This window comes from Argiope bruennichi, chromosome 11, assembly GCF_947563725.1.
Source record: "Argiope bruennichi chromosome 11, qqArgBrue1.1, whole genome shotgun sequence".
NCBI lineage: Eukaryota > Metazoa > Arthropoda > Arachnida > Araneae > Araneidae > Argiope > Argiope bruennichi.
This window is the reverse complement of record NC_079161.1, coordinates 54,572,177-54,592,624: the sequence shown is the minus strand read 5'-3', so window position 1 is coordinate 54,592,624 and position 20,448 is coordinate 54,572,177. Positions and strand designations below refer to the sequence as shown.

Below are 20,448 nucleotides of genomic sequence, written 5' to 3'. Positions count from 1 at the left end.
CTAAAAAAGTGTAATATAATATCGTTGGATATGAGCAGTAATGACTATTAAATTTTTACGAAAAATATTAAAATAAATAATGCTTTCATATGCTGTGAATATCAATACTTATGATAAAAAAAAGGGCTGTAGTTATTAATAATTTTTTTGATGTTTTAAGGCACAATAAAGAAAACAAAAAAAATGTAATCCAATCGACAAAAATTGACGTAAAATTTATAACAAATGTATAATTCTGGACAGAGGCTTAAATTATAAATTTCATTCATCTAGTTCTTGTATATTTTTATTATTGTATTCACATTCATGACAAAAGGGCTTTCAATATTTTTAACTTAAAGCTTTAATAGGCAAATGATGAAAAATTGTGGTAAAATAATTTTTGGATGCATATTCTTAGTGTGATATATTTAATATATTTACGTGTTCATAAAATCTTTTTAATTAATTAACTCTTATGATTTTTTTTATTTATTATTCAAATACATGCCAACGAAAACATGCTTACAATATCCACGAAAGACATATGGAATTGTAGACCTTCCATTAGAATCTTTTTTAAATTATCGTTTTCTATATACATTCAGGAGGACAGACAAACAGAAGGATTGGGATTAAGAGGTCCCGACAGAGGACAGAAGGATTCTTTTATTAATTATTATTATTATTATTGACGATTGTGATATATTCTCTGTAAAGAAAACTTTAAGGAATTAATAAAGGCTGAAATTATTGAATGGAAAGGAACTAAATTAAAACAGAATTTAATGATAGAAATCCAAATGTAAATGGCGTTAAGGGCTGGGATTCAAAAATTTAAAAACTGCAACAGCAGGAAACAATCATAATTATAAAAACATGTCTCTGAAAATAATTAACACATGGTATAAACGCCAAGCACTGTCAACGGGAAAAGTGGAAGCAACTGATAAAAATTGAGTTTTAAAAAATATCAGTCAATAAGATTTTAAGTCGCAAGGGACAAAGATAATTTCTAGATCATTATGATAAATAAGCAGCTGTTTTAATGACTTTCATTATTATTGAGTCGTGCTAAGCCGCTAATTAATTTGAAGCGAGAATTATTTCAATACAGTGAAGGACATAAATTATGCTATTCTTAAATAATTTGAAGACAAAGTAAGTTAAATGACAAAAAATTGTTTTATTTTATCTTTAATTAAAAATGGTACATATATATATATATATATATATGTAATGATAATAAATTAATTAATTAGCGGTTCCTCCTGACTTTCTAGTGTCATATCAATACAATGTTAGAAATACAACAAAAATATAAAAAATAAAGGTAATTTCACTGTTACTTAGCAACAGAGTGTCTATAAATTTCCTCATTTAAAAATCGTCTACATCTATTCAGTTTTGCTTATAATTTTATAAAAATGCTCATAATTTTGAAAAATTTAACAAAAACTGAGGGTAAGAAAGGAAATTTGCAATATTACACCGAAGAACCGTGGTTAAGTGGGCATGGTGCACCTTAAATCCGTCGGGGCTAAACGTCCTGGTGTGGTGTGGAAGTTTGGAGAGAGGGTGCTAGCTCAGGTGTCGTCCTCGTCATCTGCCCATGGTTCAAAATTACGATGTACTTTCCAAAATAGCCCTAGTGTTGCTTTAAAAAATGGAACGTTAATATAACTAAGCTAAACTTAACTGTGTCCAATTTTGGTTTTAATCTGTCGGTAAAAAAATGCGTTCAAAACACATATTTGGTATTCTGGATAGTGTGTATAAAGCATATTCCAGCGATTAATCGCCCAAAAAAAGTCGCCAAAAATCTCATTTTAATAGGCTCTTTTGTATCTATTGTTCATCAATGCTATGCGGTTATTCACAAATACATTTATTAGAGTACACGAGAAATAAAAGGGAGATGCTGGTTTTACAATATATTGTGAGAGCGTGCTTTGTTTCCTCTTATAAAATTAGTCTAGATTTCAAAGCAAAATTGCCACAGCTCATTATTTTGCTTATTACTCGAACACGTTGACATTTGAATTTAAAGAAAAAGTTAACATAATAAAATATCATTGAGGTCAAAAATATCAAAAACCTGGCATGAAATGACAGATACATTCCAAAATGAAATCTTGTTTGTTTTTTTTTTTTCCTTGTTTCTTTTCTTGTTTCTTTTTTTGTCATTTGATTACGAAATTGATGCTTGAATAACCAGGAAATGATTCGTTGAATTTTTTCCCCCCATTTGGTAAAGCTTTTTCAATTTCTTGTGCATACAGTTTCAACAATAAATACAATTAGTTTCTTTGAACTAATTCTATTAAACTTATAGAAAAAGAGTCAATAATATATGAAAAATCGTTAAGAGGATAATATAATATAAAATTTCTTTTTCAATAAATTTGATTAAATTATTTTTCTTCCCTTTATATTTTTTATTAATACAGGAAATAAGAAAAAAAAATTGAAGTGGTTAATTTTTCCTCAACTTCATTTTATCTATACTTATATAAAGCTCAATGTGTGTGTGTGTCGGCTAATTCTATTAAACTTATAGAAAAAGAGTCAATAATATATGAAAAATCGTTAAGAGGATAATATAATATAAAATTTCTTTTTCAATAAATTTGATTAAATTATTTTTCTTCCCTCTGTATTTTTTATTAATACAGGAAATAAGAAAAAAAAATTGAAGTGGTTAATTTTTCCTCAACTTCATTTTATCTATACTTATATAAAGCTCAATGTGTGTGTGTGTCGGCGCTCTACAGGCCAGACCGTTTGACCTACAGCTACCAAATTTGGTACATGTATACCTTAGAGGTCGGGAATGTTCACCTGGGGTTCCTTTTTTTAAAATTTTTAATTAGAATTTTAATTATTAATTAAAAGCTGACTTTCCCGCCAAAAAATCTTCCATTTTCCCCACCGCCAAATGAGTAAGGCTTAAGGAGTAAATGAGTAAGGTTTTTTTTTCCCAACGGTAATGAGGCTAGGGTTAACATTTTTCGACCGATTATTTCAAACGATTCTATTTATTTTCTTAATGTTTTATGCATTTAAAATTTAACATTGTTAATTAATCGATCTTTCAGATTCATTCTGAAATACTTTTGAATTAAAAAACACAGAATAAAGGAAATTAAAAATATCTAATCTGCATTGCGTTAGCCCAACTGGCGTAAAAAAATTCACGCATTTGCGTTACCGTAACTGGCGTTGAAAATTCACGCATGCGCATTGTGTTCTGATTGTTGACAACTATTTTCAACGGATGATTCTTGATTTAAATTATTTTTAGGTTAGTTGCATGCTTTTGTAATTAAATTGTATTTATGTTAGTTATATATTTTTTGTATATGCTTATAGTTTTAAGTACATCGTTTTTTAAGTAGTTTTTTAAAATCTGTTTTCGACCGATTATTTTAAACGATTCATTTTATTTTCTTAGTGTTTGATGCGTTTAAAATGAAACATTGTTAATTAATCGATCTGGTCATGATGAATCTGAGAAAATTTTGTTGACAAATTCTTGAAATATTATATAAATTAAGAAAGATATTCTATAGTGCCCATAAAGTTTAAACGCTCAGTGACTCTGAGTAGTATAGAGATGATGGCTCTCATATAAAAAGTACCTTTCACTAGATGATGGCTCTCATATAAAAAGTACCTTTCACTAGATGATGGCTCTCATATAAAAAGTACCTTTCACTAGATGATGGCTCTCATATAAAAAGTACCTTTCACTAGATGATGGCTCTCATATAAAAAGTACCTTTCACTAGATGATGGCTCTCATATAAAAAGTACCTTTCACTAGATGATGGCTCTCATATAAAAAGTACCTTTCACTAAATGATGGCTCTCATATAAAAACTTTTTATATGAAAACCATCATCTCTATACTACTAAAAGAGCGAGCAATGTTTTCTGCAAGGTTATAAATTTTATTCCCACTCAAAAAAAAGAGGCATAGACTGATAATTGTTGAACGATTTTTATTGTATTTATAAGAAAGAAATATATGTATAAAGAAAGGATATGAATACAAATTATTTTCATTTCATTCGAAAAAGCAGTGCAAACAATTAATACATTATTAAGTAAGACAAAACAACAACTTGAATCATATATATATATATATACATGCAAAAATAGTATAAAAATTGATTACATTAAAAAATAAAATGTTCTTGGAATTTATTAATAATATCTCATGGAAGATCTTATATAGGTTCGCATTTGCGTTATAGACTGAGAAAACCATGAAAAGACTCAGTCCAACCAGTCGATCTGAGTAAACATTTGATTCACTTACAAAGCATGTGAATATAAGAAAGAAATGTATATAAAGAAAGGATATGAATACAAATTATTTCCATTTCATTCGAAAAACAGTGCAAACAATTAATACAATATTAACTAAGATAAAAACAACAACTTGAATCATATATATATGTACATGCAAAAATAGTATAAAAATTGATTACATTAAAAATAAAATGTTCTTGGTATTTATTAATAATATGTCATGGAAGATCTTCTTATATTGGTTCGCATTTGCGTTATAGACTGAGAAAACCATGAAAAAACTCAGTCCAACCAGTCGATCTGAGTAAACATTTGATTCACTTACAAAGCATGTGAAATAAAATTGAACTAAGAGACAATTTTCCCCTTAACAGAAGGTAGCTATTGAATGCTTAATAGTTTTTCAAAAAAAAATTTTTTTTGAAGAACATAAAAATAAACGAAAATTATATTACCATTATTCTTCAAGCAAGGAATAGTGACCAAAGCATTTTCCGGTCACACCATCCTCATTCAAAAATATTTTATCGTAAAACGGAGATAAAGAAATTTTGTTTGATATGGTTGTAGAAAGAATATGTGATTTTGACTGTATAGAATATTGCTCGTGACGATGAATCGTTTCATTAAGTAAAGAGGTTTTAAAATGTTCATGTGTTATGTTTCTTAAACAACTCTGTTTTACACCTTTTGCCTTTTTCGTTTCAGTATTTTCACATTTGTAGCTGTACATTTTGCATCGTAAACCGATAAATTCTGAAATAGGTTTAGATTTCGTTTCGTCTTTTAAAAACCCTAACTTATTTTGGTTCTCCGAATTAAAAAATTCACTTGAAGATGGATAGTTGCTTAGATCCATGATATCAAAAAATTCGTTTTTAAAATCTTTGTAAACATTATTTGTAAATATTTGCATGAATAGAGAATCAGTATCTGTGTATAAGAGTTTGCAATTTTCTTTATAATATTTTTTGAACTTAGAGTAATATAAAGTATACATGTGTAATTTAGCTAGCTCAAGCACGCAAAATCCTACATAAATTGGTTTGTCGAGAACTAGATTAATTTTTTTCATCTTAAAGACAGCGAAGTCTTCGTTTATGCTCTCAAAGTATTCAAGTAAAGGACTTGCTAAATGCTTTCTACATTCAGCGGGTGTAAGAGCAGTCTTTAAGTTAATTCTTTTTCTGACGTTTTGGCATGTTTTGCCGAAAAAAGCATTATTCATTTTTTTAAAGAAAGATTTTTCAAACTCGCTTTTGGCTTGTTGGCGTTTTTCATTATTAAAATTTATATAGCTTCGCAACCAGTCTGATTGTGAAAAAGCCAAGATCCGATAAATTTTTTTTAAAGACATCCCATGCTTTAAATAGTATTTTAAGTTCCTGTAGTGTAAAATGTAGCGTTTCTTTGGATAAAAATTTGGTGTTAACTTTTTACACTCGGTGAATGGAATATTTTTTTCAGACAATATTTTTTTTTGATAATCTGATAACATTTGTTTATTTATATTTAAGTGTTCTGCTGCTAAGGGAAAATCATGGAAATCATGAGCTGATTTATCATATAGTAAATCTACCTCTAATAAATATCCCGTTTCTGAGTATCGAGATACATTTGCTAAATCAAAAACAGCTATTTCTTCAGGTGAAAGCCAACGAAAATCCCCCACAGGTAGATATTCAGACATGCAATGTCCGTAAAGATTGTTAACATCTAAATTCACAATATAATTTGTAGGTTCATCGGGGTTATAACAAGAAAGATATGGATTATTTGCCTGGGCATATCTTTGACCGAGAAAGCAAATTCCACCTCTCATTTGAGTCTCAAGTAAGACATAGTCTTCTACATTCGATAACAATTTTAATTCCTGACCTGTGAATTTTAAACCAGAATGCCACGTTAAATCAGCAATAGTTAGGAAATGAGCAGGGTCCAAATGATAGTGCATCATGCTTGTTTGTCGAAACGATTGAAATACTTCAGCTAAAAGAATTGTATCTGTATTTTGATACAATTCAAGGTAATCTTGAAAATTTTTACAATGAAATTCTTGGTAAACCCTCAGTGCGTGTTTGTATTCTTTTTTTGTTATGTTCGAATTCGTCAAAATGTTAAAAAAGGCTTCGTGAGGTGGAAATGTCTTTTGTTTTAAAATATCTTTTGATGAAAAATAGCTATAAGGAAAAAATCCTTTTTGTTTGAGTAAGTTTCTATTTGTTTTATTTTGGAAAAAAGAATCAAAAATGTCAAACCGATGTTCAGAAATTTTCAAAATTTCTACAAGAGAAGATAAGGAAGAATCAAGAAATGCGTACGAATCAATAAATTTAATGTAATTATCGAGGGTGAAACTAGTAAATTTTTGACTATTCGTCGGAATTATATCAATCTGATGCGCGAATTCTGGAGACATATGTTTTAACAATAAGTGGGAATCGTACCCCTTAAGGTTGTGAATGACTACAGGAATGAAATTACTTCTTTTTAAATTTAAATTGCATGAATTGTGACAGAAACCTCTAAATATGCCTAAAACATGGCAATGATCTCTGACAATGCGATCACTCGGTTCAAATTTTAACTTGCATATGTAACATGTGCTAGGCTTTCCCGTTGGTATATTTTCCTCGATCATTGGTTTATTGCATGATAGTCTTTTAAATAAAGATTTTGCTAATTTTTTTATTGTTTTTAAAAATATTTGTACTGGATTTTCTCCGCAATAGAATTTGTGATATATTATTTCATTTTTTATATTAATTGCTATTAATGCGAAACTGATTGGTTCGTGATGCTCTAGGTTGGCTGAAAAACTCTGAGATGTATTTGGTAAAACAGTAGATATATTTTTCGTTATGCATTCAAAATCCGCATACAAAATAAAAGGATGGAACAACATTTTGTAAATGCTAGTAAATTTTACAGTGTTTATTTTAGGCGGGGATAGTTTTTGGGGGGCATTTTGGCAACACACTCGCTTATGATCTACAAGACTATTTCGCCTCTGAAATCCAATCAGGCATCGCGAGCAATAATGATGAATCCCTTTTTTGGAGTTTAATAAACGATTTAGATTTTTAATTAAGAAGTAATGCTCTTTATACAGAAGTAAATTTATTTCCGAACCCAACTTTTTATTACTGATATATATGGGGAAAACTTCTTTGTCATAAGTAAAAATATTTATCTTTAAGCTGTTGATACTTTCAAAATGCTTTATGTTAGAGAGTTTCATGGGGAAGGTTACATTTTTCAATTTTAAGTATTTTAGTTTATTTTGGTAACTGCTTGGAGCATTAGAATTTTTTTCAGGAGGAAAGAGATGAGCTAAGCAACTATATATGAAGCATTTGTGATCATCGCAACGTATATTTAGAAGAGTTCTTTTTTTTTTTAAACAGTCAGGTAATTTTATATTACCGCAACCTCCCCGCGGTTCTCTGTACTGTCCGATATTAACATCTAAAAAGTTAATTTTATTAATAACCCAACCACTACCGTTTTGGATATATGTTTCAATGGAATTGAATATTTTCTGAAAACAGCTTTTAACTTTACTTTTTACTTGGTTATATGATATTATGCGTTCAGCAAATGAACAGAAGTAAGCGTTTTGCAGTAAATTGTCAGGATGAGTATCTTTAATAAATTCAATGCTTATGCATATTAAAAGACGGAAAGGTAGGTTTTGCTCTAATAAGAGTAAGAAAATGTTTTCTCGAATTTCGTTATATAAGTTGTAGGGATCAGAGTGTATCGGAGAGTGTCGGTAAGCTGAAATATAACCTCTAAAACTTGATTCTATTCTATTAAACGACATTCTAAGAAGATGAATATAGGGAAAATTGTCAAGTTAGTTCAATTTTTTTACAAAATTTTCATTTAACTCGTGAATGTCAATTTTTCTTTATATGTTCTGCAAACACATTTATAGCTTTTTTTAAAGCTCCCAATTGGTCAAGATTCATGTTGAATCTGTTCTTTGTTTCATCTCCAACATTCTTTTGGAAAGCAAGATAATAGGACTTTCTGTATTCCTTGATGCTGATGTTAATCCCTTTTCCTAGGTAAGCGCTTATTGGGGGTATGAGCTTTTTCTCTTCTGTCGGATCAGAAAAATTATACTCGAAATTCTTTGCTCTTTTGGTGGACTCCTCTTTTTTCTCATCGTTTGATTTTCTTTTAGCTATCAGAAAAGGGATAATATTTTGAAATTAAATCTAAAGATACAAAATGTAAAATGATTTTACATTTTACCGTCATGTTTTTTCTTTGGGAATTTAAAAATCTAAAGTCTAAATTGACTTATAAAATCAAATCTAATTTACCGCTTGTATGCTTTTCCTTGGAAGGAAGGGGAAATAACTGCTCGCCGTCTGAATCGCTATCAGTTAAGCCTATTAGGAAGTGTGAAAACTTAACTTTATTTTTAAAAAATTATGTTACACATGCTTAGCAATCTAAAAAGAATATGAAAATGCAATCACTTACTGACGCTCGCTTTGTGACTGTCCATGATAGCTGAGTAGTACTTAGATACACGCACTCTGAGGAAGACGGAGACAGAGATGAAGATGAAGTCTTCAACAAGATCGGTAGTATATGTACAAAGGCTGATGTAGCTTATATTTATACCCCTGTTTATGTAAGTGGCAATGGAATAATTGTTTATTATCTGTAGAATTTCCCAGGAACGCCTTGTTCTCCCTGAACTGGTGACCTTAAAGTAATTTTAAAATAACTTTATGTGCATTTTCCTACCTTAACCCACTTTCACCACCTTGAGAATAAAACAACGTAATTTTACGGTGATATAGGATATTACAAAAAACATATTGATGTAGCGAAGCAAAATAAGACAGACGCAATTATACAGTTAAATTATATTTTTATTCAGGGATTGTTAAAATATTACATCGAGTGGTACAATCAGTTTCTTCGTGTTGCTTATGCATGTAGAACATCGATTCATTGATGATGTTACATTAAATGACAGTTAGTGCTGCTTAGTATTACAATTTTATATAGAGTTTACAATGCTGAGCTATTCTCAGTATCTTAGCTGTATAGTTTAGTATTTACATTTATTTTCTTTGAAGTTGTCCACAATTCCATTGCAGATCTTTGAATCATGAGTAATTGATTCGCCGAAGTTCGCTTTGTATTACGTTTTACAATCAAATGTCTGTCGATAATTCATAGCAGAACCGTTATGGAGTTCTCTGACAATATCATTATTGTTGAGAACCTTGAAATAGGCAATCTTCAATCTGCAGTCTGAATCAACTGTATCCATTTGATAGGAGTTCGCAGCTTGAACACAGGATATCATATTTTCGTAAAGGGAATCGGTGAAGCAATGAATCATATAAGCTGATCCAGTACGCTTCAAGTACATAAAGCCATATCTCAGTTCGGAAGTCATCGTTTCTGCTGAATCAGTTGAAGCACAATGAGAATTCCCCAGTTAGTGTATCTCTTTTATATGCTCTGTATGAAAAGTGACCTCCAAAAAAATATGTTAAATTTATATAGAGAGCTTATAGAGAGAGCATATATAATTATATTCTGTTGAAACATGTCTAAAGACATCTATTTCTGAAATCACGAGCTTCACAAATTTGATTTGAATATGGAGAAAAGCAGCAATTTTGTAAACGAAATTTGCTAGCTACAAATTTTTTAATAAACTTCTCGTTATTTTCAATTTTATTAGAATCTAGAGGTGACAAAGTTTGCTTTCTCACAAAATTGTACAAGAAATGAAGGCAAAAATGACCACAAGTATACGACACTAAGCTTTGATATCTACATTTGTTCCAAGCAAAATTTGCAGCGTTATTTTCTATGAACTTTAAAATATATTTGTTATTCGGCACAGAAGCGTAACTACAAAAATAGTAACATTTATTATTCCGAAATGCTATTGCAACCCAATGACTTCCCGGTTTTGTTTTAGGATCTAAATTTACAATAAAACATGAATAACTATCTATTGTCTTAGGCAATTCATCTGAAGCGTATACACCTCCAAATTTAGAACGTAGACGGAAGTCGCTGCATGCAAGTCTGCACAAAGTTGTGCTATCCATTTTCAAAAATCTGAAAAAATACTGCGACTTTTGTCGATTTCTATAGTATTTCGATACTCTGAAAAAACTATTAAATTTACAGTTTCAGATAATGCTTTGCTGAATTTTATATCAATAGTTAAATTACCATTGCGTGAAATACTTTCATGCATTCCGTCCGCGTTGAGATCGGGCGTCAAATCTACAGCGAACAGCGTATACCCATCTTTATATTCAGTGTAACTTATATTAATGTCTTGATCTTTATGATATCTACCCAAATCAGTAAATAGACTCATATAACATCTGCTGTAACTGTTAGAATTATCAAATTTTGGTTGAAAGGGCTTTGACGGAATCATACGATTGCCATCTAATATACAAAGATATGATAAATCATAATGCTTGAAATTGAATGGATTTTTTGAAAAATCCCCATTAAATGCAGCATTAGATACCATACCCATTATAAGTCGTGTCGGTAATTGTCCAATGAACGCATTAGGGATAGTTATTGATTGCATTCCTGAAGAAAGTGCGAATGATTTCACTTCTGTTCTGCGAATAGGCATTTTTATAACTCCCTTGCTTAAAGCTAATTCATGGGCAATCACGACTGAGGGAGCGACTTTAATTTTCCTAACAAATAATGATGCATGATATATAACTACTTTAAAATCTTGCGTGGCTGACATCAGAGCAAAAGAATCCTTATTTCTTTCTAATTTGATCCGAAGATTCACCGAATTTATAAGACATTTGCTCTGATTGCCTAGATCGAAATGTAATGGACCTATCATATCTATAAGTTTACTATCTTTGCAGATGTTATATCTAGTTTGGTAACCGGAATTTGCATTATCACCAACATTAGCTAGTTCTACTGATTCATGCTTAGAAGCAGCGTCTTTGTAGAAAAGACCCGATGTTAGCATTGATTCTTGAACAGCTCGAGGTGAAAGCAAAGCATCGAAAATACATCTATATGCGTAGTTAGCTTGCGAAGAAACCTGCTTGTCATTTAATGTAACTGAACATTCAGAAAATATCGTATTAAGGAGATAATTGATAGGAGCCACTTGATCAGGCGTTCCAATTACTGCTCCATTTCTCTTTTTAATTTTCACTTGTAGATGCAAAAGTGTATGGGATAAGTCCAGATAATGTTCACCACTTCCGCTTACGTAAAATTCAATTGGCGTCTTTTCATTCAGAGATGCAACAGGAAAAATCTCAGTGAATGAGCTGTCTTCTGTTGATAATTGTACAGGATTCACGTTAAAAAGGTCTAATTCACTCTGCAAGCAAGCACACGCTCGGGAATCCATTATGAAAATATGTCTGCTTTCTTTAATTTCTTTCGGCTCCGCTTGACACGTTGCGAATGATTTTTCTTCTGGAATTTCTTTCTTTTTATACCCGAACCGCTCTGAATTTTATGAATAATGTCGTCTTTTATTTGTTTTGATGTTTCGCGAAATCGCGATCTTGCCGAGTCTTTAAGAGATGAACCTGAAGCAACATCTGACATTACTTTTGAACCTGCGCTTAGAAGGTGTTTTCCTAAATACTTTCCAGCTTTCAGTGCTATGGGAGAAATAAATCGAAATAAATTTGAAAACATTCCATATCCTCTTTGGTGGCCAACACCCTGAAAATATGGTCCACCGCCAGCCTGCACTTGCGAGCAGTAATAATCTTCACAAGCTTTTTGATCCAAATGCATTCTCTTTCACGATCGGATTTAAAATGATTCATCACAAAATAAGTAATAGTTTTATAGTGTTCTGCGACGGAAGGAGAGAACCAAGAGTGATTTCCCACTGGTAAAAATTATACCATCTCCAGAGCTACTTCTCAATTCGATTTCTATGCAATCGATATAATTTTTGCGCAAAGGAAAATACAGCGGTCTTTGATAATTTATTACTATTTGGTCTTCTTTTTTCGACATAACAGGAATAATACGGAGTAAAGGAGCAATTGTATCCCCTACAAAGTGCGATTCTATGATATCACTATAGACATAAATTTCGGTGATTCCTCCATCTAACTCCAATTGATAGTCAGATATATGAGTTCCGCCATTTAATGTGGATTCTTTGAAACCTAAAAGATCTCTTAATCCTTCTTGTAAAGTCAGAGTTGAATTTTCTGGTATATGAATTTTGATCTTATTGTTCGCTAAATGATTAAAAGCAAGGTGTTTAAAAGATCCAAACAACTGCTCTGAGTTTTTATAAAATCCGACTTGTAGTTCCATATCCTCTGTTTTTTTAATTTTCACAGGAATTGTTGGTTTATCCGTAATGCTCACGCGGAAGTATTCGTTCATAGGAGGCCTTTCAATTTTTTGCAAAACATGTAACGTTCTACCCGTTAAAACAATATCTTTCGTCATGCCCAACATTCGCATAAACAACGGGGCATATAATAACCTAAACTCGAGTTCAACATTCTTTTGAACCGTTATTTCTACTTTATCTTCTTTAAAGTCGAATATAAAATCCGCTGCACCTCCTATACCAGTCTGCATTAGATTATGATTTATATGCTGAAAGAGTTCGTGATGTATGTTGTCCATATCAGTATACTTATGATTAAACCTGGTGACGCGAATTATAAAATGCCTTTTCATATTTCGAGCGATAATTTTGAAAATATTGTCTTTGTTTGTCTTTGATGGTTTTCTGTACATAAAACTTTCCGATGTTTTTATAACTCTATCCTCTCTAGGTAAGTTTAACATAGTTAACAATCTTGGTGAATCAGCAGCTGTCAAGTGTAGTTCATAATTCGGAGCAATAAGTATATTCATATTCTTGTGATCCAATTCGAAAGAGACGAAATGTCCACATATTGCTTCAATACTTTGGTTAATGTTATCGATTATATCCTCATCAGAAGTTCCCTGTTCAATTTTTATTCTGATTGAGTACTCCAGAAAATCCTTTTCCATCAATTTTGTTTCCTCGTAAGTTATCGAATATTTATTATTATGATTTCCGATGTTGAACCAGGTTCGAGGAACGAATATTTCTGATAAACCAACTTCCCATTCACCAGTTAGTATTATTGGACGAGATAATTTCGTTCTGAATGATGCTTGCGTATTTTTTGGAAAGTAATCCATGCTAGAGTTGCTGGGAAGCGTAATGTAAAAATCGTTCACTTCATCCATGCTGCTTTTACCCACGAGTTGAACCGATTATCAAAGCCTTTCCACTTCACGTAATATTCTTTCTTCGTACCTTTGCCCTTTGTTTTAAGCACCTTTTCTATATGCCAATAATCCTCAGGGCGTTTCAATATTTTCTGGAGTTCTTCTGCGTAAAATCGTCCTTTTATAGCTTCTGATTTAAGGTCTTGAAGCTCGAATGTAGTTGGATAAGAGGGATATACTTTTGACACCATAAACACCTCATCGCTCCACCCTGGTAAATATCCTCGTCTGAACGATTTATTCGCTTTCGATATTCTTACTAAATCTCCCTTATTCAAAATCACTCGCGAGTTCTTCAATGTGTAACCATATAATTTTTTGAAGATATGTGGTTCAAAATCACGAGTGACTTTTGAAGGTGCCATGCCAATGCTACGATGTTCACTGTCATTATACGACTTTACTAGTGACTGTAGCACATCATCATATCTATAAGATTTTCTATATGTGAATACCCTGAACATTTTGTTTTTTAAAGTTCTGTTGAACCTCTCAATAACACTAGCTTTATGATCACCTTCAGCTGAATAGTGGTTAATGTTGTACCTCTTAAACAATGACTGAAGTTGCGTATTGTAAAATTCCTTGCCCTTATCGCTTTGAATGTGTTTAGGCTTAACCTGCTGTAACAATTTTTCAAAAGCATTTTTTACAGCCACAGAAGTTTTGCTTTTAAGAGGTATAACATAGGCATACTTCGAAAATACATCAATTACGGTGAGTAAATACTTAAACCCATTATTATGTTCTGCTAAATGCTGTAAATCCACAAGATCGCATTGCCATAAATCATTTATACCATATGAAAGCGTCGACATCCGAGAAAATTTATACCGAACTGGTTTATGTAACGAATAAGTATCTTGGGTCATTAACCAGCGTTTAGCTTTCTCATATGGAACTTTAGAGATTGCTGATAGTTTCTTTATTCCGCCAAATGATGCAGGGTTTGCGAAATCGTAATATGCTGCTTCTAATATTCTTTCCATTTTCTTTTCGAGTTTTGCTTCTTCTTCTTTGCTTTTGAATCTGGAGATTTCAGATTAATTTCGTTTTGGATCTCGCCTGCGTCTGTGTCAAACCCGAAATTTTCTACTAGCTTCTGGTTGCCAATCCAACGTGTTGGTATTTTTATCTCTTTAATACCCCTCCAAAACACTGAAAAACCATGTGGTTCATAACCTTTCTTTACATTTCTCATTAAATATGAAAATAAGTCAATAACGTTTGTGTTTTTAACGATTTCGTTATCTTTCATCAATTCACCATATTCATTCCAAGCATAGCTGCGTGTATTCAATTTTTCAGCAATAGGCGAAATAAATTTTTGGAAGTTCGCAGGAACTGAAAGTATGATATCACGTAATATAGGATCTTCCACTGAGTTACTTTTAGGCGATTCTTGAACTTGTTCCTTAGAGTCTTCAATAGTTACACGTATCGGTGGTTTAGGCACATTTATAGCATGCTGATATTTTAAAAGCAGTTGGCTCAACAGTTTTGCTTTTGCATCATCCGAATAGTTTGACTCATGAAGAAGGTTTAATATTTGGTTTTCAATACCATGTACTCCGGTATCTGATGTTTTCGAAAAGTAAGTTGCTGCTAAATCTTCAGGAACGAGAGCCATTCTCCGAGACATTGCTGCGAATATTAAATTCAGCTTCCTATTGCTTTTCCGGCAAGGCCTACTAACGCAGATAGAACTGCGGGAAGAATGAGGGGTAGGAAGCCTCCCGTTTGGTTAATTAATTCTTTTCTCTTTTTTTCTAAAGATAATTTTTTATTAACAATTTTTCTTATAGCCGTTTTATATTTACGTAATTTCTTTACGCTCACCGATAAATTACCACCTAAGACGTTTACACAAATTTCGCATAAGCAATGTAACTGACTTTTGTTAGCAGTCCGTATTATTGCTCTTTTTTGTGCTGGAGATGCGCTGAGTAGTAGTTTCAGTAAGTGATAATGCTTCTTTATATTCTTCATTTTATCGGTAAATATATCCAATAAAATCCATTGGAATCAGGGAACACGCTCTCTCTGAGCCTAAATTTTTCATCCGTTCTCGGGTGTAGGTCCACCAACAAATAGTTAAAATTGCCTTGCGTGCTCTTTTTGTAAGCATCCATAAAATATGCTGCCTTATTTCCGTATACTTGTCTTGCGAAACACTGGATTTGTCCCACGTCACGATTGTTTTTAAATAATATTACATATTGTGCATTCAGACTTATGTCTCGCATCACTTTATTTCGGGGAAATAGATTCTGCAAAATCAGAATCACACTGATTCTAGAATGGTGTGCTGTAATAGTGAACAATTCCGCATAATCTTGGCAAAGTTGATCCATCTGATCATCAAATACATATAGATTTCCGCTTTCGACTTTTTCTGGAAAACCTTGAACAAATTTCATTTCTTTTTCTTTAGCAAACCATGGCTGAAAAACTTTATAGCACCAGATAATATTTTTAAATTCAAAATCATATGCTTTATGTGCAATCATTTGTCGCACCAATGAGGTTTTACCCGACTGCGATGCTCCTACACATAGTAAACACGAAGGATGTTTCAATTTGAACATTGTTCACATACTTTCTGAAATTCTTTCTCAGTCATTTGAACTCCTAAAAAGCTTGCTGATAAATATGTTGAATTTACGTTAAAAAAATATCGTATGTCATGAATATTTGCACCCTGTTTTAAACATTCATGATAAAATAATTTCCTTCCTATATGTATCGAACGAAAGCACGTTTTATTATTAATTTTAATTTCGTTGTCAGTCGTCTCAAGGTGGTTTGATATTATAAAAATTAATTCTGCTGTAGCTAGAATTATTAAAACAAACAAGCTCAACTTTTTTCCATCCATTTCCCGTGTATACTGGGTGACTAAATGACGATTTCGATCGATAAATTTCTTTATATTCTTTTTTTCTTCAGATGTCCCCCATTATAAACAAATGCTTTTTTTTCACCTTGGAAAAAAAAATGGAACGCGCATTTCCTCTTCTTCGCAAACTTGTACTTAACCTTTCCTCCCGACCTGAATACACCCGCTTTAACGGATCATTTTCTACCGTGATTTCAATGGTACCAAGGTTCGTATCTGCATACTCTCTTCTCAGCAAACTTCATTTGCAGCGTGCATCATTTCAGATCTGTAATTTATCTGAAGGTTCTTTTAGTTGTTGTGCCTCTTTTTTTTGAGTGGGAATAGAACTTATAACCTTGCAAAAACATTGCTCGCTCATTTTAATCGCCGCGGTTCAATCGAATGAGCCAGCAATGCTTCTCTCACTCATTGTTTTTCATGATTTTATTCTTGATCGTAACGTTTTTTCCCTTCTATCAATTTCCTTTCGGTGAAAAATGAACTTGTAAAGTTATAAAAACAATTCTAGATGAATTTAATCGCTTCGGTTTAAATATATGAGTTAACAATGTTCCTCCGTATACAGATAAAATTTTACTTATTTCTTTTTATAATCTAGAGACATTTGTTGTAATTATAATGTTATTCTAAATTTTTAATTCTGAAATGAGATAAAAAAAATTCATTTAGTTGAATATTTCAACTATTTTGAAAGGCACTTTTTATATGAGAGCCATCATCTAGTGAAAGGTACTTTTTATATGAGAGCCATCATCTAGTGAAAGGTACTTTTTATATGAGAGCCATCATCTAGTGAAAGGTACTTTTTATATGAGAGCCATCATCTAGTGAAAGGTACTTTTTATATGAGAGCCATCATCTAGTGAAAGGTACTTTTTATATGAGAGCCATCATCTCTATACTACTACTCTGTTATCAGTAATCATATTATAAAAAAATGCTTTGTTTCAGTAAAAAATATTATTATATTAATTACAGATTAATTCTTTCCACTTTAATTTAAAGCATAAATTCGACGGGAGCTAACAGAAAATTAGAGATACATATTACGTTATGACTGAGGCCTTTATAATATTATGAGTGAATTATATGAGAATCAAAATTTGAAGTTTTAAAATATTTTGATGAAGAATATATTAAAGTTGGAATTGCATAAAATATTTAATTATTAAAATTTAAACGAACATTAAGATTGGCGAACCAGCTGGTCGCTAGTAATTAAATATTCAGGATGCTCCCAGTCAGTGGAAAAAGCGCTTTTTTCTCAAATATTACATCTAGACGTATATACTTCCAGTTAAAAAACTTGTTAAATAAGATAGATAATTGTATAACATTTTGGGTTCTGTGGTGATTGATATTAAAAGGTTTTAAAAAATAAGCTTTTTATACAGTCCCCATATAGCAAAAAAGTCAAATAGTAAAAGTTTCTCTTACATTCATCTGTCCCAAACAGAGTTTCACACGTTTATCTACAAGATTTGCTGCCATATTAAAATGCAAATTTATTGATGATCAACATTTTAAAGAGAGAATTTACTCCTCTTGTGACTACTTCTACTTCGACCAACAGAGTGTACAATTTTCTAGAATGATATTGGATCTTGCCTCCTAATAGAGTAATCACCATAATTTTTGCATTTCCCAGAATCTTTATTTTTGTCGCCAAATGATCGCCAAGGCTGACAGTCCATGCAGAATGGCATCCATTCAGTATCCGTTAAAAAACTGTAAATCTTAATGAATTCGAGAAAGACCATGATACAAAATTAACGCAACAAAACGCAACTCTCTATAAGAGGACCAAACTACATACTAAATTTTGAATGTGGTAAAATTCCTGAACATTAAGCGCTTATTAAAAAAGTTGGTTTTCAAATGTTTATTAAATTTTAAATTAATTAAAAATGAATCGATATTTTAACAACCATTTTCAGCATTAATTTCGAAATATATTATAGCACAAACGCCGTTCTTTTTCACTCTTTCAACCTGTTTACTGGGGAATGAAGTTTTGTTCAACTCGTTTCACAACGGAGACAATGGAACGTTCAAAATATTAAGGCACATTTCCATGACGAAAAATGTCGTCATGCTAATTGCAGTAATAGTTCGTGTATGACGAAATATTTTGTCATATTCAGTTAACAGGTTAAAATCCAAAATATATTTTCGGTGATACCAATTTTATTTTCAAACAATTACTATCTGTAATTTTAATAAATATCTGAAAATTAATGTTAATTAATTTTTCATTTTATGAAATTTTTACTCACATGTTTTTGTTAAAATTATCATGAAAAATTTCTCTTTTTTTCAAACATTAACATCAAAACAAAATTTCATTTATTTATATTATAACGTTTTTATGCTGCTGACATTCTGTTAATTACGTGATGTATTAATTGTTACTTATAAAATGCAACGGATGATGCAATCAAACCAGGCGAAGACAAAACAGATGAATAAAGCCTTAAACATCATTTTAAACAAGAAGCTCAAATTCCCTTTCATTTTATTTTAATTTTTACAATTACTTTTTATTTTAATTTTTCGTATACGAAAAGAAAGACTTTGCTCATTAAAATTTTCACATTTTAGACTTCTCTGAGCCCGAAAAAAAAAACAATTTTGAAGCTGATAATTCGATAACTTTGAGTTAAACGGATGAAATTTGATACGTGGTTTTACCACTATATTTGTAGATATTTGCCATGTCTTTAACGAAATTTTACTGTGGCAGTCTAACCATCCGAATGTGAAAACTATAAAACATTAAAACTTAGACAGATAAAATTTGGATCACAGAATTTAGCTTCTAAAATTTAAATTCATATCGAGTCCATTAAGAGGTTGATCGTCTGTCGGTCAGTACTATCTTACGCTTTTAAATATGATAACTCCAAAACACAACGACTTATTTAAATAAAATCAAATATAAACATAAAGTTTTAGCATCCAAAGTGTAGATGCTTATCAAATAATGAGCTAAATTTCTTGAAACTCTGACCATCTGTTGGTCTGTACTTCGAATGCATGTAAAAGAGATATCTCAAAAAAGAGCAACGTGGATAAATGAAATTTTATTTAACATTTTATTACCAAAATTCGGTAGCTATTGATAAAAATTGGTTGCCACTGGCAAAAAAGGCAAATGTATACCCGTTCTTTTTTTATATAAAGCACAAAGCTCTCATGTATGGAATTCTATAAGTTAAAAACTGACCACTTGTATCCTTCACGGTAATGTCCAAAACTTTTATTCAGGGTATAATGTCTTTATTGGAAAGTATGCAAGAAAATGTTGAAGTGGCCACTCCCGCTGATTTTTTTTTTTTTTTTTTTCTTCTTGGCACACGAAGTACAGTTATATAGTTGCTGTATAACAGTTTACAAAAAAAATTCGAATTAAAAAATAGTGTTTTTATTATGAAGCAGAATTGTTATATTTAATTAGCTGAACTTATTATTTCAGGTGAGAAAACAATGCCGAACAATTTTGAAGCAGTCATGCAATTTATTTTATCTCAGAGTAACTTTTTATAATAGAACTTTCTTTTGGTGTAAATATAACCATAAAACATCCTGAAGTCAGCAATCTTTCGAAAATAACTTCAGTAAACTCTGGAATATACTGCTATTGTTAATTCCAAAACGTTGTTAAGAAAAACTTTAACTCCATATAAAAAAAAAAATTTATAACACCAAAAAAAAGCAAATTACCAGCTTTTTCATTAAAAAAAGTAAAACAATAACTTGTAAGTATAAAAATCTATTGTTTATTGCCCTAAATGTTTGTGCAATATTTCATTAACTGAGGTAAATAAAATTTTTCAAGACCATTTTACCGAGAGTTTGTGTTTTTAGCAGTTATTCTGCGAAGAAACAATAAATCCCAAACCACTCGATTTTACAAATAACCAAGAGTTTACTGTTAGTTAGATATTATA

General features: G+C 31.3%; 2 protein-coding genes across 7 annotated transcripts in view; both read right to left on the bottom strand.

Moving 5' to 3' along the window:
- The window catches only part of LOC129956487 (ornithine aminotransferase, mitochondrial-like), a 66,939-nt gene that overhangs the window by 32,536 nt on the left and 13,955 nt on the right, over positions 1 to 20,448 (bottom strand). The gene's annotated exons all lie outside the window — the stretch shown is intronic.
- On the bottom strand, positions 4,014 to 17,702 carry LOC129956486 (uncharacterized protein F54H12.2-like). Of its 6 annotated transcripts, none has more exons than XM_056068402.1 (3): positions 8,794 to 17,702; positions 8,631 to 8,699; positions 4,014 to 8,488 (listed from the first exon to the last, which is right to left on the bottom strand). In XM_056068402.1, exon 1 carries the CDS (start codon positions 13,552 to 13,554, stop codon positions 12,151 to 12,153), a length of 1,404 nt encoding a protein of 467 aa, XP_055924377.1. In that variant the 5' UTR covers positions 13,555 to 17,702; the 3' UTR covers positions 4,014 to 8,488; positions 8,631 to 8,699; positions 8,794 to 12,150. The 6 variants fall into 6 exon arrangements, with proteins under 6 accessions (XP_055924377.1, XP_055924380.1, XP_055924375.1 ...); XM_056068405.1 differs by having other exon boundaries at positions 4,019 to 8,488; XM_056068400.1 differs by having other exon boundaries at positions 4,036 to 8,488; positions 8,631 to 8,718; positions 8,794 to 16,426.